Genomic DNA, 25,998 nt, shown 5'->3' with positions numbered 1-25,998 from the left:
TGTGTGGACTTGGATGAATTATATAGCTTCTCTGGGTCTCAATTTTCTCAATTATTAAACAAGAAAATTGGCCTATATCTGAGTTTGTTTTTTTTTAACTAGGGGTGCACATTTGAATCTTTTGGAGAACTTTCTCAAATTACATATTCCTGCAATCTGCCTTCCACCTCCAAATTCTACTAAATATATAACTTAGTACCTGAATTTTAGAAATACTGTCCAGATGAGTCTGATTCATGTCCCTGGTTAAGAACGGCTAGATCAGTCACTTTTAAACAATTTAATGATAATAGTAATGCCTAGCCTGGGACTTGGGCACAGCCACTGTGAGGACTTCTTGAGTCAAAGCCTTATGGTTCAAATAACTAGTCTGATTCCTTGTAGTAAAAACAGGAGGTGTCTTGAGATACTTACCCCTGGCCCTCTGATATACCATGTCTTCTGTTAAGCTATCAAAACCTAGCCCATGCCAGAAGTTAATCATGAAAACCACATTCTAATATATTACATATTAATTAGGTATATATTATAGAACATATTACCATATTTCATTGATCTCAAGACACATTTTTTCACACATTAATATTTCTGAAATAAAAATTCATTTTACAGTTGATGGAGTCTCATCACTTGATTTGCAACATTTTTTTTCTAGTTGGTACCAAAAAATAGTGGTGCCTTACAAATGATGGCACCTTAGACTGGGTGAAATACGGTGTATAGAGTATTTTTTATATGTCGCCCTTTAACATACTATACCATTTACTTCATTTATTGCTTGTCACCTACATTAGAATGAAAAATCCATGAGAACAGGGATTTTTGTCCACTTTACTGTTGTTGTTCCAGTATCCCCGGTCCCTAGAATAGTGTCTGGTACCTAGCATGCCTGTGATAAGTATTTGCTGTATGGATGAACAGTTAAAAAGAACAAAACAGTGTTTTTTTTTTTTTTTTTTTTTTTTATTCTAGCAAGCAGGGATACCTGCATAGGGGAACAGAAACAGAGAAAAACTGGAACATCCGAGTCTTGTGGGAAGGGGTCAGTCCCAATCACAGGCCAGAGGAACACTGGCCTAACTTGAGTTACTCACAGTATAGAGGGAGAGGTGGATATTGCCAAAGCCAACCCAAACAGGATGTTTTAGGTATTAAAGTAGAGACATGTGCTAGGAGCAACACAGGAGGTAGCCACCATGTCGAGAGCAGCCTGATGGAATCAAGTCTATGGGAAGATTAGGGGTTCTCCATGTAGTGGAAGGAGACAGACACAGAAGCAGAAAACAGCCTGGTGTGCTTGGGGAATGGCAAGTAACCTGTGGCCTGGAGTAGGCCTTGCAGGTAGGAGCTAGACTCAGAGGCAAGCAAGGCCAAGGACGCCAGACACCTGGCTCGGTTATGGAGACTGGGGAGCCCCTGGCATGCTGGGCAAGGAGAGTGGATTTTTACCTGTAAGTTCCTGTAGTGGACAGCGCTGCGGCAGTGGCTCATCTTTGCTGTCTCCTCGCTCGTGTAGAACAGCCCACACAGCTTGCAATAAAAGCCAGTCCTGGGAACCACGAACTCCACCCCTGGGAAAGGATGGGGGATAGACACGCAAGGTTAGGATGGCATGGGAGGCAGGCCCCTGTGTCCTGGCAGCCATCAGGTAGAAATGGGAGCCACGAGCTCCACCCCTCACTTGCTGTTGACCTTGGCTGGTTACTGAGCTTCTCCAAGCCTCAGTTTCCTCATTTGCAGAACAGTCACAAAGAGACTCACACCCACTTCATTCACAGGTGGTTGTGAATGTAAGGGATGGACTCGGCGGTGTGGTAAGCACTTAGCCATTCCATGGCCTGCTGCTGGCCTATTCTCCTACTATCAATCTCCTTCCAAGAACAATGAAGGTGATTTCTGACATTTCTGATATTTCACTTGTTGGATTTCATTTCTTCACACTGTACCTCTCTCTGCAGCTGCTGTGACCAGGACTCTCGAAGAATTCTCTCATTTTTGTTTGTTTATTTTAGAATTATGTTCTTTACAGAAAAAAAAGTAAATAAAAGGAAGGAAAAAATCACCCAGAGTCACTCCAATCCAAATATTTTCTTCCACATAATTAACCTGTATGTAGGCCTCTTTTGGGGGGGGCATTTTAGTCATACCCTAATTACAATTCTCTGTCCTCTTTTTTTTCGTGAAATTGTATATCATTAACATTTTCCCACTTCCCCTAGTCTTTACATCCGAACCATCAATTAGCATTTCATTTGTGATTTATTAAATATAAGTCCCAGAATTCTGGGAGGCCTTTTGATTCCAAGCAAAGGAAACAACTGGCACCACCACCAGAGAGGAGTGACAATGTCACAGCCAGGGGAGTCATCCTTGAAGGGATGGTGGCTGCTCCAGCCTCCACGAAGGTGTTTTGCAGGTCACAGTTCTCCTTTTGAAGACACGGTCAGTCAGTGGAGTGGAAAGAGCCCAGCTCTGAGAGGGTCCAGGCCAGATGCTAAGAACCCATGTGACCTGGGGAGAGTCAGCTGAACTGCTCCTGGGGCTCAGTTTCCTCACCTGAGAATGGAGGTAGGAACACATGCCCTGTTTACCAGGCACCTGACTGTGCAGCGCCAGCCAAAAGGCAGGGTGTGAGGGCTGTGAGAAGCAGGACCCATCAGGGAACTAAGAAAGAGGGGTGATGCTTGGAACACCCAATCCCACTTGCAGGCTGGGGGGCAAGCCTCTCTTCTGCTGGGGCTGGGCAATGGTTTCAGGTCTGGCCATCCTGGGTAGAAGGAAGGAAGGGGCCTGGGAATGGCACAGGCAGGGGAACAGCAATTTCTTGCAGGGATGGGGACAGGCAAGGTCTCCACTCATGACAGCGCCTGCTCCAAGGCACAGCGTGACCAACTGCAAGCCCAGCTGGTTGGGTGGCTTCACTTTCCTCCTCCCACCTCCCAGGACACTGAGCTAAGTGCCTAGGAGACCCTGTCAGAAGGAAGCAGCCTAGACTTGTCATTAGAACTTTTTTTTCATTTCAAAATAGCCACTTATCAGTGTGAAGGGCAGCTCTGAGGGAGGGAGTTGGGAGGGAAGGAGGGAGCCCAGGAGGCCTGCCTGGACTGACAGTGGGGCTGTGGTCCGGGGCCTGAGGCGTCCTCCTCAGTCTGGCTTTCTCTAACTGCCACATCGCAGGCTACACGCCATGCCCTCAGCAGTGGTCCCCAGAAGTGAGAGGGCCTCACTCAGGCCCAGGTGCCCGGAGGGAGGTTGAGTGTCCTTCCCTTCCTCTCCGCAAAGGATGGAAAAGTGGCCCCAGCTTGGGCTGTGGGGGCCAGTTCTCCCCTCCACCTCACAAACAGGTCCTGGCTCCTGGCTGTTGGTGCGGGCAGAGGCGCATTCAGCAAGGTCTGCCTCCTTCCTGCGTTGTTACAAAATAGTTTTCCCTCTGCTGCTGCTCTGTAGGGAGCCGAGACCCCCGCAGTATAGGAGAGGGGCAGCTGGGAAAAAAGGAGGGCTTTGATCAGAGCCACACTCTCAGTCCCGTCCCAGCCTCTGGAGGATGAACGAGCTGGGTGGTACCAGGAAAGAAGCCCTGGGGTTTTTATTAAGCCCCCTGTTGAGTCCTCTGAGTCCCTGTCCTGGGACCCCCAGAAGGCGTACAGATGCCCTAGGAGCTACCACAGACCCTGAAGCAGGGATTGAGCTGGTAGCCAAAGCCCCCAGCAATGTAGCTAGAGCTATCTTCTGTCAGTTCTGGAACCGATTTCACTTGAACAAAGACTTCTACTGTCAAAAAAGCAAAAAAAAAAAAACCAAAAAACAAACAAACAAAAAAAACCTTGGAAGCCACAGTGTCATGGAGAGAAAATAGAATGTAGAGGCAAACCCAACTCTTTTACTTATGCTGTGTGACCTCAGGCACACTGTTTACCCTCTCTGAGATTAGTTTCCTCATCTGTGAAATAGGAATAATAGTGCTGTAAGTGATGTTTAGGGGAAGCACCTATCATTTTGCCTGTTGCTCAAAAATACTGGTTTGGAGACATGTGTTAAATATTTCATCACAGAAGCTGTTAATAACTGCCTAAATGTTGGCTTTCTCACTTGAACCCCAACCTCTCCCCAAGGCCACCTGGGGAACCCGGCTCCACAGTTTGGTGGCAACTTTCTTCCCTGGCCCCTGCTCTGCAAGTTCAGGCAGTACCAGGCAGCTATCAGGCAGCACTAGGGGAAGAGAAGCCTGGAGGAGGAGAAACCCCAAGAGCTGGTAACTTGTCCCAGAATAAATGGGGGTTGCTGCAGACACCACATATCCCATGGCACAACTCAGGACACTTCTGGAATGTGACGGGGACATGAAGAGGCAGCATCAAGACATATTGCCCCGGCCGTGATGTGTTCTGGAGCCACTCAGTCCTCCATTTTCCAGCCTCTACTAGGATCACTAAAGCTGCATTTGGCTTCTAATAACAGCTCATGGCATGGGTAATTATAACTCTGTCATCCTAGTAAAGCTGGGACGGATAGAGGAGGGAGCTTGCACTTTGCAGGCGATGCTGTTTGTTTCTACTGAGAGCAAGCCTTGGCAGGCTCGCGCTGGCCAGGGTCATGCAGAGCTGGCCTGGATCTCAAGTGCAGAGTGCAGTGTACTTCCCCAGCCATGCCCACCCCCAGTCCCCGAGCAACGCGACTGGCCTCCCTTTCCTCCCAACTGGGAGCCCAGTCCTTGACATCCCTTATTTCAGCTCTATGCTTTCCATGGGACAAAGCCAAAAAATTGTCTCTCACCTCCCTAGAAGTCTCCATGCCAGTAGTGACCAGTCCTGGAGGCTAAAGGGTTATGCAGCCCCGGTGAGAGGAGCCTTAATAGGTCTTAAATATTTCATGAGTGAATAATAATAATAGACAACCCTTATTAAGTACCTCCCACTGGAAGCCACTAAGACCTTACCAGTATTTGTTCACTTAATCCTCAAAATAACTCTGCGTAGTAGCCTCCTATTACTATGGCTGATTCACAGATGAAGAAATCCAAGCAGAGGTTAAATAAGTTGCTCTTTGTCATCCAGCCAGTAAGTAGTAGACAGGGGATTTAAACTCAGGGAATCAGATTCCACAGACTGTGTTCACAGTTTCTGCACAAATGTTGCCTTTCCTACACTGTGTTGCTGCCTGAACTGGAAGAACCTGGAGAACAGAGTGATCTGAGATCGGAAATCCTGAGTGTTTTTTTTTGTTTCTTTTCCTTTTTTTCTGAGACAGGATCTCACTCACTCTGCTGCCCAGGCTGGAGTGCAGTGGCACAATAATGGCTCACTGCAGCCTGGATCTCCTCCCAGGTTCAAGCAATCCTCCTCCCTCAGCCTCCCAAGTAGCTGGGACTGCAGATTCACACCACCACTCCTGGCTAGTTTTATTTTATTTTATTTTTTTGTAGAGACAGGGTCTCCCTATGTTGCCCAGGCTGAGAAATCCTGAGTTCTAACCTGCATTTGCTATGTCATCCTGGGTAAGTCTCTGGACTTCAGTTTCCTCACCTGTCAAATGCAGAACCTCATACCATACTCTTCCTTCAGGGACCAATGAGATAATGAATCTCAAAGCTAACTGAAGACTATTAACAAGTACAATCTGTAAAGGCCCCGAACTGAAAACAACCCAAATATTTGTCAACAGATGAATAAACAGAATGTGATGTATCCATATATGCAACGCAATACTCCTCAACAATAAAAAGAAACAGACTGGCCGGGCACAGTGGCTCACACCTGTAATCCTAGCACTTTGGGAGGCTGAGGCAGGTGGATCACCTGAGGTCAGGAGTTCAAGACCCCAACAGTTCAAGGCCAACATGGTGGAACCTTATCTCTACTAAAAAAGACAAAAAACTAGCCAGGCGTGGTGGCAGGTGCCTGTAATCCCAGCTACTCTGGAGGCTGAGGCAGGAGAATCACTTGAACCCAGGAGGTGGAGGTTGCAGTGAGCCAAGATCATGCCACTATACTCCCGCCTGGGTAACGAGAGAAAAACTTTGTCTCAAAAAAAAAAGAAGAAGAAAGAAACAGACTACTGATCCACCCAAAAGTACAGATGAATCTCAATGATGTTGAGCAAAAGAAGCCAAACTAGCACATACGATATGATTCCCTTTATATAAAACTCTAGAAAATGCAAAGTAATACTTAGTGACAGAAAGGAGATCCTTTACCTGGGGGTTGCACTGTGGGGAGAGAGGGGTTACATAGGAGACAGGAAATTTGGGATATGATGAACATTGTTCCCAGTCTTGATTGTGGTGATGGTCTCACAGGTATATTTATAGGTCAAAACTGATCAAACTATGCACTTGATATGCACTTACTGTATATCAATTATAACTCAATAGAGCCAATTTTAAAAAGGTGAGATACTATTTTCTTCCTAACTGGTTAGGAAAGATTAAAAACTGATAAAATCCAATGGGAGGTGGATATTGGGAACTCTCACTCAAGGTCGCAGGGAAAACTGATACCATCTTTTTGGAGTGCAATTTAGTAGCAATTATGAAAATTTAAAATGCAAATACATACCACCCTACAACCCCCTGGCTAGGACGCTCTCCCACAGGAACACTGGCATACACATACCACTGAACAAGCACATCTGAAAGGCAGCAGAGAACAGAAGCTAAGAACATGGCTCTAGAGTCAGATGACTGGGATTTGAACCTGACTCTGGTTTTTGCCAGTTATTAGCTGTGTGACTCTGCATTTCAGATTTTTTATCTGTTAAATAAGGATAAAAACAGCACCTACCTCATAGGTGTTTTGAGAGGGTTAAATGTGATAATACATACAGATCCCTAGGGATGGTGCCTGCATGGGGAATGTTAACAATAAAAGCTTAGCTATTAAAATGGGAAAAAGAGCAGACAGCCTAACTGTTCACCAGCAGAGGAAAGATCAGTCATTTATAGCATAGCTTTTACGATGGAATATTTGCAGTGGTTAAAAAGAATGTGTTCTCTATGTACTGACATGAAGAAATGTCTAAGACCTGCTACTAAGTGAACTTGCAGAACATTATGTGTGTAGTGTGATCCTATTTTTGTGAGAGAAAAACTGGGCATGACAGTGGTAGGCTACCTCTGGAGACTGGGGAGAGACTGGAGGGAAGAGATCAATCAGACCTTTAATATTGACTTGATATGGTTCTTATTTTTTGAATTTGTTACATAATCTTTCACACTTTCTATAATGAAAAACAGCAGTAAAACACAAATTACAAGGTAGCAGAATTTATTCTTAATTTTTGCTAGTATCAATTAGGTTCCAAGTTCTTGGATGACAAGAGACTTGTGTTATATTTCTTGGTTACCCCAGAGTGTCTAGCACAGTACCATGTTATCCAGTAAGTATTTGCTGACTGACTGAATGCATGAAGGAGCCCTCTCTTCTCCTGCAGGGTGGCCTTTGCAACTGCTTTCTAGAGCTAAAATACCCAGGGTCATCTCAGTTTATTCTAAGGTTAGTATTTCTTTATCCTTCTTTCTTATGTTTTTGTCTTGGGAGATGCTGTGCAGTAAATTTATCCCTTAAAAAAAAAAGGAAGTTTGCTCTCCAGATCTGACTATAAAAATGGTACACCTGGAGGAAAGAAATAGTAAGAGATTTTTTTAAAGGAGAAGGGAAAAAAAGAGCAAGTTGGATGGAAAGGACGAGCCTCCACACTGACCAGCCCCTCCCTGCATGATCAGACACGTGGTCATCAGGCATCAGATGACCTGTGCTTCTTATGCTTCCTTGTGACACTTTCCCAGGTGACACTTTCCTGAGCTCTCCTTCTGAACAGCTGCTACTACTACTTTATCTAATTCCGACCTTTCAGAGCTAATGCGAGGGGACTCAAAGATGATGTAGGCTGGAGTTGCTGGGTTAGTGGTTGTGTCAGAATCTCCCAGGGAACTTTCTTAAAGTGGCTTCACTCCCTACCCTGAGACTCTGCTTAACTCTTCTCTTTGAAAAGGGATTCATTCCTAGGTGATTCCATCAGTAAACTCCCTCCCCACTTCATTCCCAACACTTCCACCATTGAAAAAATCACTGTCTAAATTACAGTGAGGAAACTAAGGCTCAAGAAGGGGTATGACTTACCTGAGGGCACACAGTCACCCATAAGTAGGAAGAACAGAAACCCAGGTCTCCCTGTTCAATACCCTTTCTATGAACTAGGGGTAGTCTGCCCCAAACACATTCTATTCAGCATCATTGCCTCAGAAAAGTTGGTCCTTTAAAGAGAAAAAAATATGTAGCATTGTTCTGGGAAGGACTGGAGCAATGAACAATAGCAGACGAAGTTCATTTTTGTTGACTTTATGGAGGCTGCTGGGCATCTGCTTTCCTGCCTGAATAAAGGCTAGGCTTAAAGACTCCATGTCATCAAGAATAAAGCATTCCCTGACAGGAAAAACAGGACTTCTTAGCTCTGGGTCCCAGGGCACTGTTATTCAAGGCTGTTTTCACGGAGTATCTGGTCTATTATGGGAGACTGAAATTGCAAGAAAGTTTACAGCCGCCCCTTGCAAATCTAGGTTATTGCATCATACACTTAAAATAACGATAGGCCAGCCAGGTGAAGTGGCTCACACCTGTAATCCCAGCACTTTGGGAAGCTGAGGCAGGAGGATCACTTAAGCCCAGGAGTTGAAGACCAGCCTGGGCCACATATGGAGACCCCATCTCTACAAAAATAAATAAATAAATAAATAAAATTAGCTGGGCCTGGTGGTGTGCACCTGTGGTCCAAGCTTCTCAGGAGGCTGAGGTGGGAGGATCACTTGGGCCCAGGAATTTGAGGCTGCAGTGAGCTGAGATCATGCCACTGCACTGCAGCCTGGGTGACAGAGCGAGACCTTGTCTCAAAAGAACAAAAAACGGTGTCAACAACAAAATGACAAAAAGCTCTCTCAAGCTCTTGAGGTTGCTATGGAACTGTTATTTCCTAGACCTGAATTTCAGGAAAGACTGTGTGTTTTGCTTACCTAGAGGAATGCTAAGTTCACTGAACACATCCTCTGGTTCCCAAGAGGGCAAAGAAAGGGGCTGTTTCAGTTCCACTTCAGTGTACTCTGGTGACCTCACCTCCAGAGATTTCATTTCCACGTACCTGGAGTTTTCTGCAAAACATGAACCAAGGCAAAAAAAAAAAAAAAAAAAAAAAAAAAAAGAAATACAACATGCCTCAAAGAGTCCCTGAAATTCTATCCCTGCATAGTATGATTGGGAATTGTTCTTTGGACTGCTTAATCACATAAGGCTGGGGCAATGGTTGCTAATTAGAACCAAAGCACTGTCATTAGGAGCTTTTTCCACTGCCAAAAGAATGCCACACACAATAAAACTTGGCAAATCTTTGCATTTGGCCCAGGGGGATGGGCTGCTGATGCCTTCAGTTGAGAAGATCCACCCCACACCCCCCATGCCTCCCATCTCAGTATCATTCCATCTCTGCAGGCAGAGGAATTACTGACGGGCAAAAATTGTGCTGACGTCCACCGAGGCTAGCAAAACAGGCAATGCCATTCTCTCCCCAAGCTTGTCAAGCTGTTATTAAATATGAACCCCAAACACTGGGTCAGTTAATGAGCCTCTAACACTGGCACATGTTGAGACCTATACCGCAAAATAAAAGGGGCTTGATTGGAGTGAGGTGAAGATTTCACTCCTCCTTTATTCGTGCCTTCTCTAGACAGAGCCTGGGCCTCAGGGTTTCTCTAGCAACAAGAAGGCATTTCACGGCGGGGTTTCCATGGAAACTCAGATCCATGCAGGTAAAAAACAGCTCAGGTCAGCTTGACATGGAAAAAATCCCAAGCCTCCCAGTTACCTAACAGCTCATGCCACCCACAGGGCCCTGGGTTGAAATGTTCATTTTTAAGCCTTTCCTCTGTATTTTCTGCCCCTGACTCTCACTTCAACCTCTGGTGTGCTACAGGCTTTCTGTAAAGCAAATCCCTAATTATTTTCACAGTGAGAATCTTAAAGGCTACTCTCTCTCCCTCCCCCCAAACCCCCTGATGGATCTTAAGTTCCACTTGGCAGAGAAGACGGGGCTTAGCCTATTTTAAACTCTCTCTTTCATGATGTCACAGTGCCGGGCATAGGCACAAAACGTCACCTCCAATGGAGTGAGAGAATATCCTGCAACAAGTCTTGTATCACCGTCAGACCCTAGCAAAAAATGGGTCTGAGGTAGTAAGAAAGGGAACAGCTGTACCCTTTAAGGATCCTCTGTTCCTTCCCCTTCCACTCCTTTCTTGTATCCCCTACTCTTGCCCCCATCACAGAAATAACAGCCTGGGTGGCCCTCTGCTGTGCAGGCACGAGGCTCCTCCTGATCTCCTTTTGCTGATAACCCAGTCTAATTTTAGTTATCCAAGTCCATCTGGGCTCCTGTTAATGCAGAGAAGTCTGCCCTGAGTTTGCTTCTCAGAAAACATGCAGCCTCCTATCTAACTTCCTTTACACCACTTGCCTAAAATCGCTAACAGTTTAGCCAGGCTTTTAGAGGCTTGCCTTTGTTGCTAAATCACTTTCTGCACCCACTTTAATGCTAGTTAAAACCTTACTTATGTTCATTCCAGCCTGCACATGCTCATACTTTATCAGGTGAGCAGGAGTCCAATCAACCCGACCACCCGTGAGGAAAGGGGAGGTAGTTACCCGGGGTCAACACTTCTTGGCAAGCTTGGTTTTGGAGATCGGTTTCGATGGGGGGGCTGGCTTTCTCCTCCAGGGGGCTGCCTTCACAAGCCCCATCTTCGGGGGTCCCCCTGGTCTTGCAATCATCGACAAATGGGCTTGGCTGCCGGGCCCTCTCCTCTGCTGGCTTAGGGGAAGACATTTGCTGGACTGTAGGGGCTGGATGAACATCTGAGCTCTCCACTCCCTTTGCCTCCTTCTCGTAGCAATCTGAATCCTCCAGGGAGAGGCCTGTCTCACTTTCAGCTGGCTTCTGCTCAGCATCCAGATTTAGGCCAGGCATTTCCACGTCCATGTCACTGGGACAGCTTGTGGAAGCAGAGGGCAGTTCTCTGGGTGACTTGAGGCTGATTTCTGCAGCCCCATTCCCTACGGCCTTGACTCCTTCCTTGGGGAAATCCTGGGCCAGGTCTAAGTCTAAGGTGGTTGTCACACACAGACATGTTTCTGGGCAAATTTTGTCTTTCTGGTCAATGGGCACAATTTCTTCCAGCTCTGGGATGTCTGGTTCCATGATAAAATCTTCTTCTTCCCCAACCTCGTCCACTGTCACCAGCTCCTCCATGTTAGTGGGATACCAGCTCTCCCCCTCTGCCTCACTTTCACTCTCCCAATCTTGTTCCTGTACAAAAATGCAGAATGGAGGTCAGAGGGTGGTTGAGAGCATTCAACTGGAAGGCACAAGACTTGGCCATAAGGACCACTCAAATCAGGAAGAATCTGAGCATTCTTACCTCTACCTGGTACAATTACTGTGAACCACTCAAGTCCCACAGCACCAACTCATCTTTAGGGTGATGCTCAAGGTTTGGAATAGGCCCTTAATGCTTAATCCACCATATTTAAAGTGACACAAAGAATTTCAAGCCCCAGTAGATAATAGGTGCTCAATATACAGTTTTTGAATGCATGAATAATGAAGTTATAAACTCTAAATACTTACTGGAGCATCTTTCTTGCATCTGGGTCATCACTAAATGTAACTCCAGCAAAGCCCCTCACAAAATTCCCCCCAAGCACCCTCTCCCAGCAGGGGTACATACACTCCCACAGCCAAAGCTTCTACTAGGCACCTTCTAGAACTTTCCCCTTGGCATCTGCGGCAGCCCATGGACTCCCAGCTCCACAGACAGATTTAGGAGATCAGCTTCCCTGCCAGCGATACTCATTTCTCCTGCCTCTCCTGACTGGAAAGGCACGAAGATGGCCCTGTTCCAAGGATATTTCTTTTTGTTGTGGCAGCTCCAGCCCAGGAGAACTGTAACTGGATTTTTTCATTTTAATTAAGTAAAACAATCTATACAAGCACAGTAGATGGCTTGTTAATCCTAGGGTCTGGGCCTGCTGAAGTCAGGGCCCCAGCTTGAGTGCCCAAAGCAGCTTCTCGCCCCATCCCCGCCAAGGGACTTGTCTATTTTGGGAGCCTGGCTCTGAAGCCTGAGTCTTTTTTTGGGCACATGTTTTCTCGTAGGAACACAGCCAAATTGCTGGAGAGTGAGCAGAGCCCAGACATGTGCGTAAAGATCGCTTCAATAAAAACTGTCCGAAGATTCCAGGCACAGCCACTCCTCCAAAGTAGCGCTAGGAGGACTGGTTCATTCATGGAACTAATGGTGGGGTCTCAGCCATATTCCATCCAGCAGGACATCACCAGGCAAAAGGGGGACTCCTGTGACTCAGTCCCTCATGGCAGAAGTGCAGAATCCGAAACAAACTTTACCTTCTTTGTCCTTGTGTTTTCCGGATCAGAGAACTCTGCTTCTTTCTCCTGTCTGCCCACTGATTGAGGGCTTTCTTCCATGCCCTCCTGTTCCTCTTTTCCAGCCTTACCAAAGGAAGAACAGAGCAAACCAAATCAACAGTGAGCAGTGACAGGGAGAAGAAAAAAAGAATGATACTGAATGCAGGTCCCAGCTCTCAGATAGGTTTCACATACAGCATTTCCTTTATCCTCCCAGAATCCCTCGGAGGCAGCTGCTATCAGCATCTTCATTTTATAGATTAGAAAACTGAGGTTCAGAGAGGTTAAGTAATTTGCTCACAGTCACACAGACAAATGGAGGCAGAGAAATGTCTTGAAGCCTGACCCGATGTCTTTAGGGGGCAGAAATACCTGGCAAACTGGGTATTTTTTGCAGAGTAGAAGCAACAAAACTTGAACTGACTTGGGCCGGCCAAGACCCCGGGGTTAACCATCACGGTGACATTTCCCCAACAGAGTCATCTTGGCTATGAAAAAAATCATTCAGGACACTTATAGGTAGAAAGGGCACAGTCAGAGTGCCCTCACACCTTTCTGTTGCCCTCTGTCCTTGAGTGATAGCCCAAACTAACACTCCCTTTCCTCCTTCCTTGTATTCCCTTCCCCCAAATCAGGACCCTCACAGTAGTGCGCATGTCTGTGAAACTGAACAATTGAAAGCAGGTGTTTGGTTTGAGAATTAGGGCCTCTACCCAACCTTTAAGACAAGGGTCAGCAAACTATAGTCTGCAGGTCAAATCTGACCTACAGCCTGTTTTTGTATAGCTTGTGAGCTAAGAATGAATTTTACATGTTTACATAATTACATTTTAAGTGATTATAGAAGTGCCTACATAAAATCCTCAATTTTGCCCCTTGGCCCACATAGGCTAAAATATTTACTATCTAGTCCTAGAAAACTTTGCCAACCCCCACATTAGAAGTTTCTGGGGGATATTCTCCCATGACTTAAACTTTGGCCACCAAATCAATGACTACTCCTGGGCTTTCTGAGGGCCAAGCTGCAGTTCTAGGACATTCTTGGCTGAGGTTGGTTCTAAGTAAACCACTCTAGTTCTGATTTCTTACAATCAGACACACCCCCTTGAGCTGACTAGGAGCCAGCTGGAGCAGAACTCAGGGCTGACTGGTTTCACCAGTTATTACTGGACAGGGATACATAGTTCAAATCCTAAAGTCCTTTGTTTCCAGTGTTTGCTGTGGAAGATTCCACTGAAAGCTTTGCTGAAGTCTACTGCACTAGCCTGAGTATAAAGCAACTACAAATACCTTTTTAGCTATTATAGCTTCTACCAACAGGTGACTTTATTTTTATCTCCCTGAATCACCTATCCATGGCCCTCTCTTGTCAAAATGAATAATCCTTACCCTTCCCAAGCAGTTCCTGCAGCCACACTCCCAGATCAACACAGTAAAGGGACCCCCTTCAGTTCAAGTTGGGAGAGGCAGGGACAGTCTTGCTAGCCGGGCTGAAAGCCCTCCACCAAGCAGACCCCTGCTCTTCCACCCTGCAGGCAAAGGAAACAACCTTTCAGAGCTTCCCTTTGCTGTGGGATCACTTCCAGGAGACAGCAGCAGCTTAAGTGGAACAGATGGGTGCAACGGGTGCCCCCAGCTGCCCACAGCAGCTCACAGACTGAGACTGAAACGCCAACTGTTGCAAGCAGGGCTCTGCCACCACAGGGCCCGGGCTACCGAACCACTTCGAAACTGGTCTCCCACTTCTGCTCTGTACCTTCCCCCAAAATCTATTCTTCCCAAGGCAATTAAGAATGATCATTCCAAAATGCAAAAATGATCACATCCTCACCATATTGTCGTTTTTTTTTTTTTGTTTTTTTTTTTTGAGATGGAGTTTTGCTCTTGTTGCCCAGGCTGGAGTGCAATGGCATGATCTCGGCTCACCGCAATCTCCGCCTCCTGGGTTCAAGCAATTCTGCTGCCTCAGCCTCCCAAGTAACTGGGATTACAGGTGCCTGCCACCACACCTGGCTAATTTTTTTTTTTTTTTTGTATTTTTAGTAGAGACAGGGTTTCACCATGTTGGCCAGGCTGGTCTCGAACTCCTGACCTCAAGCGATCTGCCTGCCTCAGCCTCCCAAAGTGCTGGAATTACAGGCGTGAGCCACTGTGTCCAGCCTCCTCACTGTATTTTCTTGCTTAAATACTTCATTTGCTTCCCCTGGTAGTTAAGATAAAGGCAAAAATCTTCAACCTGCCTACAAGGCCCTGCATAGTGTAGGCCCTGTTGACAAGTCAGCCTCACCTCCTGTTACTCTAATGCCAGCTCTCTGCTACGGCAACACTGGAGCCCTGGAGCTGCTGGAGGCCCTTGTGCACGCTGCTTCCTCTGTCTTTTCACTTCCTTTTCACCCAGTCAATACTCACCGTGCCTCCAAATCTCAATAGGCACAGCCTAACCCTGAGAAGGCTCAGATTTATCACAGGCACTCACAGCATTGCGTACCTTCATCTCCTTCTTAGCACTTAATACTCAAGCTCTTCTGTTCATTTAAGGAATCACTGGATTAGCATTTCTCTCACTAGACTATGAGCTCCACGAGCCCAGGGGTCATTTCAGTGTCACTAACTATAGTCCCAATGCCGGGTGCTCCACAAATATTGGTCAATAAAAGAATGAAATTGGTAGAAGGGGGTGGGGTGAATAACAAGTTCTCACCTGTCTTCCCGCATGGTTGGGTCTTGTCTAGGCTCTGAAGCATAAGGGTTTTAAAAATCTTCACCTCTTATGGATTGGTTATACCAGGGGTTACACTCTGGGGCTTCTAGATGGCATCTGGCCCACAGGTATGTTTTGGTTTATACTAGACACTTGTCTTGCTCTAAGAAAAGGGAGATTTGACAGCGTGGCATGCACTCCTGCATGGCAGCTGTAGAATGGAGCTGAGCAGTAGCTCCGGCCCCACAGATGGCACCACTTTCTCAGTCAGCCATGGTCCCATTATGCTGGCCTGGCTCCACTTGTCATTAGCCTGGCTTCCCTTCCCTAGTCACCTGGGCCTGCCACTCTTGAACCCTCCCTCCCAGTAGGATGTAGCAGTGTTTCTTCCCCATGTTTTCCTTATCTGTGACTTCATTTCTTTCCTCCTCTTTATGGTCCTGTGGCCAGGATTGGGTCTCAGGTATGGACGTGGCCACCCATCACCACGGAGCAGCACGCACACTGGCTTCTCAACCACGGGAACTTTCTCCAGAGAGCTCAGGATATTTTAATGAGCATGACCTCTTCAAAGTACTACAACAGCCTCGTGATCACACCCATTTTACAAACAAGAAAAGTGAGGCAGAAGAAAGCAGGGTCTGATCTGGTAGTCAGAAGCCAGGCCTTTGCTTCCAGAGTCTGGGTTCCAACCTTCATACCTTCAACAGGTACTCACTGGACACCTGCTCTGTGCCAAGCCCTCCTCTAGGGACTGGGAACACAGCAGTGAACACAACAGACAAAACTTCCTGCCTTGTGAAGTTTACATCTGGAGCTGGGGGTGACAATAGACACTAAGTAAAATAAAGACATTAAGTAATAGGTTTGAAGGTGGTAAATGCCACCAAAAACAGGAAAGCAGGGAGGGAGAGGAGGGGGTTGAGGTGTTGAGATGGTCTGCAGCAGTGGGAGGGAGAGGAATGGGTTGGGGTATTGAGATGGTCTGCAGTGACGAGAGGGAGGGGAGCAGGTTGGGGTGTTGAGATGGTCTGCAGTGACGAGAGGGAGGGGAGCAGGTTGGGGTGTTGAGATGGTCTGCAGTGGTGGGGAGGGAGAAGAGTGGGTTGGGGTGTTGAGATGGTATGCAGCGGTGGGGAGGGAGAAGAGTGGGTTGGGGTGTTGAGATGGTATGCAGCAGTGGGGAGGGAGAGGAATGGGTTGGGGCGTTGAGATGGTATGCAGTGGTGGGGAGGGAGAGGAATGGGTTGGGGTGTTGAGATGGTCTACAGTAGTGTCGGGGGAGGGGAGGGGGTTGGGTGGGGTGTTGAGATGGTTTGCAGTGGTGGGAGGGAGAAGAGCAGGTTGGTGTGTTGAAATCATATGCAGTGGACAGGGAGAGTAGAGAATGTGGCCATGAGTAAAGACAAAGGAGGTGAGGAGCAAGCCAGGAAGACTTGTGGCTCCTTGGCAGCAGCAACACCTGTAAAGGCGCTGAGGGCAGGAGGTGCCTGGTGCACTGGAAGAACAGCAAGCCCTGCTGCCTTCATTCCCAAGTTCAGTTGCCACCTGTTATCTGACTCCTGGGGCAGCCCTGTGGGGTCTGGGCTTTTCTTGAGTTCATCATACAGAGTTTGAGGACAGTGCAAAATACTCTCTGTTCTGCTGTCATTCCAACACACAGTGTTGGACTGCCTGGCTCCAAACCTAAAGAAACAATCTATGAGGGGCCCCAGTAAGTCCCTACTGACCCCACTCCAGGGTTGTAAGAGGCAGAACCAACTTGAGGGACAGAACTGTGGGGAAATTCTTGGGGCTTTCTGAGATTCTTTTTCCATCAGGGGCTCTTTGGCTGACACATAGCGTCACCTTAAATGAGCAATGTTGTAAAAACCGATGAGAGCAGGGTGGTAAAACAGTAGAAGAAATGAGGTTCCCAGGGCAGAGTCTCAGGAGTGTGAGTAGAAGTGCAGGAAGCAGCTCTACCTCTCAGCCTTGGGGGAGAGAGGGTTGGCAGGCTGGTGGTACCCACATGAAGCCCAGGCTTTCCTTGAGCCTCTGCCAACTCTTGCTCTCTGCCCATCATCCATCACCAGCAACTTGGATACCTCCAAGCACATATACTTTTAAAAATATCCACTGGTTCACCAGGTCCTTGGGATCCAGTTCAAGTCCCTGGTGAGGCACACAGTGTCTTCCATGAGTCTCACCCTCTTCCCTAATCTCATCTCCTGTTCTTCCTCCTGCTATGCCAGTTAGGAAAAATCGTGGCAGACTTTGTAATGGGCAAAAAAAGACTACTGGGTGTCCTTTCACTGGAATGCTGGGCATTTGTCTAGCACACCCTTTCAGGGCATCTGATTCTATAGAAGTCTGCACCTTTCATTATCTTGAACTGAGGTATTTTACAACTGTATAAGTTGCAGAAATCAGATCCTAATACAAATGATTCTTGTTCCTAGAGATGCACATGAATTGTCTCTGCTGGAGATGCAACCGATTCCCTGCCCCCTGTGGAAGGGGCCACTTTTACACCTATTAGCAAATTCATTTTAGCATTCCTGATTGCCTGTATATGTTGCCTGCTCTTTGGATTCTCTTTTGAGTTGGTTTTTGCATCTCATGATGCCGTCATTAATTAATGAGTTGAATAAAACCTTTGACATGTATTCATTATATATGTGCATCAGAGTCATGATTTTACTCTTTAAAAACATTATCCCTAATATGCCCTAAAGATGCAGCCATGCCGATTATCTCCAGGTTCTTCAAAACAGTCTTTCTTTTTCACTTTTGCCCTGGCTTCTGCTTCTATCAAGAATCTTGGCGGGGCACGGCGGCTCACGCCTGTAATCCCAGCACTTTGGGAGGCCAAGGCAGGAGGATCACGAGGTCAGCAGTTCGAGACCAGCCTGACCAACATGGTGAAACCCTGTCTCTACTAAAAATATAAAAATTAGCTGGGCGTGGTGGCGCACACCTGTAATCCCAAATACTAAGGAGGCTGAGGCAGGAGAATTGCTTGAACCCAGGAGGCAGAGGTTGCAGTGAGCTGAGATCACACCACTGCACTCCAGCCTGGGTGACAGAGTGAGACTCTGTCTCAAAAAAAAAAAAAAAAAAAACCCAAACTGCTTTTTTCTATTTTTAATACTCAGCTCAAATATCACCCTCTCTGAGTAGCTCTTTTCCTGTTCCTGTGCAGAGTTAATAATTGCCCACAGAGCAGCTCATCCTCTGTAAATGCTGGCATGAGTCCCATTGTATATAAATTATTTTTATATTAATAGGTCTGTTTCCACCACTGGACTTCTGTCTCTGCTGTAACATGGACTATGTCCTATTCACCTTTGGCTCGCCTACACCTAGCACACCACCTGGCAAAGTGGCACTCCATCTATACATGTTGGAATGAATGCTGAAGTAGCATCCAAAAGGTGACTCTTCAGTGTTCATGGAGTAGAGATTTGGGCTCCTTATTTGCACTTAGTATTGTCACCAACTCCCAGGTCAGAATGACTAGAAAGTATGTGTGGAGGATTTTAAAAATTAGGCTCCTTATGCATATTGCCAAACCTCACTTATCCTACCCCTACTTAAATATAGAAGGCTCTGGCAAGAAGGAAGTGTAAGCCAAGTTAGAATATAAACCTGGTAATCACAACCCTCCTTGTGACGCCCCTGTGTGAACTGAAGTACTGCTGCAAGCCCTCAGACCTTTCAGATGCCATGAAGGTGCCAGCCATTGCCATGCATTTTTTTTTTTTGAAATAGAGTTTCACTCTTGTCATCCAGGCTGGAGTGCAATGACATGATCTCGGCTCACTGCAACCTCCGCCTCCCGGGTTAAAGTGATTCTCCTGCCTCAGCCTCCTGAGTAGCTGGGACTACAGGGGTGCACCACCTTGCCTGGCTAATTTTTGTATTTTTAGTAGAGACAGGGTTTCACTACATTGGCCAGGCTGGTCTCGAACTCCTGACCTCAGGTGATCTACCTGCCTCGGCCTCCCAAAGTGCCAGGATTGCAGGCATGAGCCACTGTGCCCAGCCACCGTACATTTTTATTAGAGTGGAGGTAAAACACTGTGGACAGCTCTGGGCACCCAGTTTAATTTAGCGGGTGGTGACGGCTTCTCCTTCACCACCTCTCCTCAGAGTTCCAGGACTGGTAAATGCTTTTGGCAGGAGGGAGGACAGAATGAACCAAAGATCTAATCTCCCTTGGGAGGCTCTTTGGGTGCAAACACCTCAGGCCACTCCCTACTGGACGAACAGGACTACAGGCCTTTCCATCATGTCCCGCCCTAACTTCTAGTAAAGGCAACAGGTGCCATGGGATTTGGGGCCAGATCTCCTTGGTATAATTCTGGGTCTGCCATTTCCTGACCGTGTGTTCTTGGACAAATAACGTAAGTTCTCTGTGCCTCAGTTTCCTCACCTGCAGTAACAATAGTACCAAGCTCAAAGGTTAGTACTCAAAACCTGTGAGGATTAAATGAGTTCACTGAGATAAAGTGTCTTGCACAGTGCCTAGCGCATAGTAAATAGCCAGTAAATGTTCATTCATTCAATAAACGTTCATCCTCATTATATTATTATGATTATTCTCCTTCAGGGCCTGCCTCGCCTTACCTGGGGAAGAAATTGATCATTACCTCATTCTCTGCCATTGTGTTTTCTTTTCTATCATCAGCTCCTTCTTGGTCTCTATCAGTTCTCTTGGTTTTATTTTTCTCATTCTGCTTGGCCTTGGCGCCCTCAGGGGCCCTAGTGACCTTTGGCCCCAGCCCATCTTCCTTGCCTGAGTCATCGGGATGGGGGTGTCTGCTTTCCCGCAGCCTGGCCTCGTCTTTCCTCCTGGACCTCCCGGGGGCATCCTGCTGCTGCTTCAGATACTTGTCAGACTTGGCTTTGGGCTCTTTCCGGTAGTAGCCGTCTTCACGGCTTTTGTAACTGGACACAGAGTGGGGCAGGTTGGGAGACCCAGATCTCGGGTACTTCTCCCGGTGGGGCCTCCCTCCTTCTGGTCGCTCGTCCAACTCAGCCTTGTCCAGTTGCCGGGGGTGGTGTTTGCGATCATGTGCCCAGGGGTCCATCCTGTCCCTCTTGTCATCTCCGTTCTCCCTCCAGGGAGCCGGGTCTCGCTCTTCCTCCCTCCTGGCATAGGGAGAGTGCTCCCAGGAGTCCCGGCCATTGCCCCAGTCAGCCCGGGAGGGGCCCGGAGGGCTGTGGGAAGAGCTGCAGGAGGTGAAGCTGGGAGTGTGGGACCTCGGGGAGAGTGACCGGCTCACCGGACTACGAGACCGCGGCCTTTCTGGGCCATATCTGTGAGGGAACCGAGGAGCAGGATTTAGAATCTTCACACCTCCCATCCCACCCCACCCACACACAGATACACACAGTCTCTGTCTTAGATATACTGTGCATGTAACTGTGTACACTCTTAACTCCCAACTCTACAGAACCACACAGAGTGGTTCAGGAGAAAGCCTTTTCCTCCCTTCTGGCTTCCGTGCAGAGGACTTCTCCTAAGCACAGCACTGGCCACTCGCTGTGCCTTTACTCATTCTGCTCCTGGGAACTAGGAAGAAGAACTGGGTTGATTTGGCTCGGTTCCAGCTTGCCTTCTCTTGGAAGGGAGCTATGCTCAGGGAGCGGACCTCTGACTCTCCTCCTGCGGGTGTGCGGGGTGGGCACTGGGGGGCCAGATTGCCCTAGTCCAGCCTAGTGGGTAAGGCTGCCTAACCCTGGGTGCCGTTAGCCGGCCTCTTAGCTACAAGACTTGAAGCCACTCCTACATTTGGGCTGTATCAGAATGAAGCCAACCTCTTAGCCTCCAGTTTTCTCATTTATTTCTCAGCTCAATTTATGCATGGAAAAGGGACGCTAACTATTGGGGAGGGCAGGCTCAGAGGTTAAAACAAAGAATTAGGAAGGCATTTTAGGGTTGGAAGATACTCTAGAATCCTGATCTACACATGTTTGAGATGAAGAAACTGAAACCCAGACAAGGACCCCAACCTGTGTAAGGCTCAGAGCAAGACTTTCTAACTCCCCTCCACTCTGCTGCAGAATTGCAGGTGGCAAGATGTGGCTTTACACGTCTTTAAAAAACCCAAATAATCAGAACTTTTTTTAAAAAACAGACAAACTAATAAACAAATAAAGATTCCCAGCCTGAACAGTTACGTACAAAGATATACACACATATATACAGATACACTCTGAAGGCTGTTTGGTTATTAAGCAGGTCAGCTGAGTCATATATCCGATATTCTAAAATGATGGGCATTTTTTCATTAAGTTCCCAAATACAGGAAAACCACGTAGCCCTCACTGACCAGGGGACACCGAGGTGCATCTTGCTAGGACCAGGCTGCCTTGACTATCATGGGGGAAACAGCCTGGGCTTGTGCCGTCTACAGGGAAGTGACAGCACCGCCTGCGGCCACCCCAGCAAGAACCCCAGGACATGCCAGCCAGGTGCCTGCTCCTGCAGTTTTCTACCTTGGTTCTCTTCAGGAACTGTCTTTGTAGGGGAGTGACAGTGGTCAACTTGTAGCCCCAGCTTGGCCTGATAACAAACTTCGGTTGGAAGAAATGGGTTGGAAAACTGAATATATTCAATGTTTCAAGAAAGTGACTGTTCAAATAACTGATTTTTTTTAACCATCTACATTTTACTTCCTACATCTACATTTAACTTATGAAAACCAAGAGCTGGTTCTAAACAGAAGCCACACGTACACACACGCGCACACACACACACACGCACACACACACATGCACACACGCACACACACCCACACACACGCATTACTTTTAGGCTGTTTTAATAGGGTGTAGACTTGCCCCAAAGGGCCAAATATTAACAGACATTTTCCTACATTATTTTCCAACAAAGGGGGAGGAGCTGAAGGGAAGCTCAGCATTTTGCATTTTCCTGAGGTTAACCGGAGCAGCATGTCTGAACTGGACTGGTGTTTTTCATGGGGAACATGGAAAAGTGGGACCCAGAAAAGCAGATGGATGGGGTAGGGTCAAGAGCAGGGCACAGCATGACTCAAATACCCCTAAGAATGAGAAACAGGAGTCTGCTCCCACTGCCCAGAACCTGCCTGGAGACTTAGGGCTTGGGGCCTCACCTGTCTGCTTCCCGGAACATGTCCCTCTCCCTCTGGGAATGGATGTCCTGGATGATGGCAGCCACAGCCTTCCCGGGTTTCTAGCAAAGTCAGAGAGATCACCATCAGATCAGAGATGGCCTTGCAAACACCTGAGGGAAGCAGCTCTGACCTGGGTCATTCATTGCCTGGTCCACCAAAAGGGAAAAAATACCTTGTGGGGGGAAGACAAAAGGTGTAATCCAACGGATGAGTGTGAGTATAATGCTGAACTGGGTGGGGCTGAGTGGCCCAGAGAACACTGAGTGGTCCATTGAGCTGGGGAAGGAAGGAGCCTGGTGTTCACATCCATGTGCTGGAGACAAGCAGCATTTGTTAATACCCACCTCTGCCCGAATAAAAAAAATTAAAATGTGAAAGAAAGAAAAGGACAGAGGGATGGAGGGAGGGAAGGAAGGCAGGCAGGCATGCATTGTAAACTTGGAAAGACTTGAAGATCATTGACTGCAGCCTCCGCTTTTTATATCTATGGAAACTTAGAGCCAGAGAGGTTGAGGCAGGGTCTCTGCTCTGCACAGCTCCAGGGTCACCAGCCACCTTGTGTTCCATGCAGTTGGTGACTCTTGGAGTTGTACTGGGTTAAGGAACACTTCAAGGTCACACAGATAGTGAAAAGAATCAGGACCTGACACCAGGTATTTTAACTCCAAGTTCCTTTCCATGCTTTCCATGCTCTGTGCCCCCTTCAACACCTCAAGCACAGACATCAGCTGATGCTCAAAGTAAATCTGTGAGGAGGGTGGCATAAGCTGGGAGTCGGGCTTCACAGCTGAGAATAGGAGGCAGCCAGGGCTCCATCCTTCCCAGAGGTCATTAGACGGTGGCTATGCCAGGACAGGACCAACCCCAGCCCCCCATTCCCAACCAAAGCCCTTTCCTAAACCCAGAATGGACACATGATAACCAAAATAAATAAATAATAAATGATTTTTAAAAAGAAATTCATAAGCACAAAAGGCAACAGGAGCATCTTCCTGAAGACTATGCAGAATTCATCCCTTACATAAAAATGTAGCAAGCAGAGTGAATTTTATGGAATGTGAGTTATATCTCAAAAAATAAAGCTGATTTTTTTAAAGACCAAGACTAAAAACCCTCAGTCTATGTAAACTTTTGATAATGAGTTTTATTAAATTTAATCGACTTTTTTCCTTGATTTTTTTCTATGTAATTTACAAAGAATCATGCAATTTTTTTTTTTTTTAAAGAAACGGGGTCTTGCTCTGTCACTCAGGCTGGAATGCAATGGCACAATCACAGCTCACTGAAAGCCTCAACCTCCCAGGCACAAGTGATTCTCCCACTTCAGCCTCCAAAGTAGTTGGGACTACAGGGGCTCACCACCACACCAGGCTAATTTTTTTAGGTTTTATAAAAGACAAGGACTCGCTATGTTGCCAGGGCTGGTCTTGAACTCCCGGGCTCAAGCAATCCTCCTGCCTTGGCCTCTCAAAGTGCAGGGATTACAGGCATGAACCACCACGCCCAGCTAAATCATGCAATAAGAGCCATACAAATGTTAAAAAGCATCACGTATCTCATTTGACAGATGGGAATCTCAGGTCCAGAGATGTGATCTAGCTGGCCTAGCATGGTATGAGTGCTCTGAGTGGCGTGGCTGATTATCTGTTATTGTTGAGATAGAGGGTTGGGCTGGGAAAAACACAGAGTAAAGGTGAGAATGAAGGAGGAGCTGCCTGCAGTTTCAGGGAGAGAGGTCAGGACACAGAAAAGAGATATAAAATGTTCAAGTGAGGGAGGGACCTCACCTCTTGTCATATGGAGATGCAAAATGAAAGAAAGTCAAAGAGAAGGCAGTGACTCCTTCAACTGTGCTCGTGAATAAGTCAGAGGTTTTAGAAGTCAGCCAATCCCCCATTCAAGAAAAGGCCCAGGAACTTAGCACTGGGCAGGATGTCCACAAGAAAAGGCACCACAACTTTGGCAAATGGTCCCTTATGTCAAACTGGAGCTGTAGAGATCGACCCTCTGTAAAGCCCATGAAAGTGCCACCTACAAATTACCAGATCACCCAAGACTTGCACTGGCCTCCAGCACCTCAGCCACTTAAACTGGACCTTGTTCAGACCAAGGCCAAACAAGGATAGAAGCCAAGGCTGTTGGTGTCGGCCAAGAAGAAAGCTGCTGCCCAGGATGTCTCCTCCCACCCCACCATGTGGCTAGAGACCACTGGTCCTTCAGCCAGGGTCGGTTGTCACTTGGGGTAGAAGAAGAGGCTCACTTGGAGCTGACTGCACTTGATGTGGATCCCACCAAGCGGGTCTTCTTCCTGCCTGCCCACCTTGGGCCACACAATGAACTCCGGCTACTGTATCATCAAGGGAAAGCCAGCTGGGATGGCTGGTCCCTGAAAGGACCTGTCACAGCACTGCCTTCACACAGGCACCAAGGGAGCAGCAGAGCTTGGGAAAGCTGGTGGGAGCCATCAGGACCAAGACCATGTCATGAGATCTGCCATCACCGGGGAAGCCACACCCCGGGTCCCTCCCAAATCTGTGGCTTGCACTACCAAGCTAGAATAGACAAAGGCTAAAGAATGTGTCCCCAAACTGGGATAAATGTATATGGCAATTCTTCAGAACATAAAATTCCCCATAGGAGTTGGATGGGGAGCTTTCTGTTGTAAAAAGAGTCCCCGAGGTTCCAGTTTTCTTCTGCTCTTCTGGAACTTCATATCCTCCTGGTTATTCCTTCCAGCCCAGATCCAGGAAAGACCGACGTGGGAGGAGGATGGTCTTGGCAGGGAGTGGCTGAGGTTTTGCAGATTACCCATGGCAAAGTGACTGTGAGGGTGGGGCTCAGGTGCATGGGGGCAGGAGCAGGTCAGGCCAATGTCAGGGCCAGAGGCATTCCACGAGCTCTTGGTCCCTTCTGCACCTTGGTTATCACAGATGGCACCCCCAGGCCCTTCCCCTCAGGGGTGCCCCCGATGAGGGGCAGAGCAGGCTGATCAGACACTGCAGATGAAAACATCCTCTAGTGGCCCATGCAGTTTCCCAGGGGTCAAAGAGGTGCAGTTAGAGTGAGCTTAGAAGAGCCTCTCCTTGGCTTAAACATTCCTCTGCCCCTTATTTTCTTAACCACAGAACCTCCTCCTGGGGTCACTTTCAGCCCATACCTCCTGGAGTTACTTCTGTCCAGATCCCAGGTCCCCAGTGAGGGGGCCCCTGGGCTGATGATCTTCACACAGCCAGCACCAGCACAGAGCCTGGCATGGAGCAGGTGCTCCCTAACACCCATCCCAAGATGCATGGCTGGAGAGATGGAAGGATGTGGCTGCAGAGAATGAATATGAATCTGCAAATACTACACACTGGGGCTAGTGGTCACAGGTATTGTGATCCCTCCTGAGGATCAGAGCATCAGTTCTGCTATTTTAGGTGGTAATTGCAAATTGTTTGGTGCTCTCTGGACCAGCTGCCAGCTGCCATCTGAAAAGGGGACAGAAGTAGCCAAAGATTTTCAAATAAGAGAATTGACTTTGGAAAGCCCTAAGAAAATTCTCTCCACCTTCCTCTTTGGCCAGCTTCTGTATCCTGTGGGTAAAGGCATAAAGAAGGCAGGTGAAACAAAGCTGTAATCACCCCAGAAAAATTGAAATGGGAGAGAAAAGAGTAGGTCTATGATAAAATTTTGGTTACCTTTTTA

The 25,998-nt window shown here is 47.4% G+C and overlaps 1 protein-coding gene across 2 annotated transcripts in view; it reads right to left on the bottom strand.

Annotated features, from left to right (window-relative positions):
* Positions 1-25,998, bottom strand: part of RBM20 (RNA binding motif protein 20) — a 192,846-nt gene that overhangs the window by 6,847 nt on the left and 160,001 nt on the right. For both annotated transcript variants that reach the window (XM_508032.8, XM_054659887.2), the window contains exons 8-13: positions 22,291-22,370; positions 19,801-20,470; positions 12,445-12,549; positions 10,686-11,346; positions 9,005-9,139; positions 1,450-1,571 (exon numbers count right to left, since the gene is read on the bottom strand). In XM_508032.8, coding sequence (XP_508032.5) covers positions 1,450-1,571; positions 9,005-9,139; positions 10,686-11,346; positions 12,445-12,549; positions 19,801-20,470; positions 22,291-22,370 — 1,773 coding nt within the window. The remainder of the gene's footprint in view (positions 1-1,449; positions 1,572-9,004; positions 9,140-10,685; positions 11,347-12,444; positions 12,550-19,800; positions 20,471-22,290; positions 22,371-25,998) is intronic.

Source organism: Pan troglodytes, chromosome 8, assembly GCF_028858775.2.
Source record: "Pan troglodytes isolate AG18354 chromosome 8, NHGRI_mPanTro3-v2.0_pri, whole genome shotgun sequence".
In the NCBI taxonomy this organism is placed as follows: domain Eukaryota; kingdom Metazoa; phylum Chordata; class Mammalia; order Primates; family Hominidae; genus Pan; species Pan troglodytes.
The sequence above is the reverse complement of the archived record's forward strand: the minus strand, read 5'-3'. Positions and strand labels throughout refer to the sequence as shown.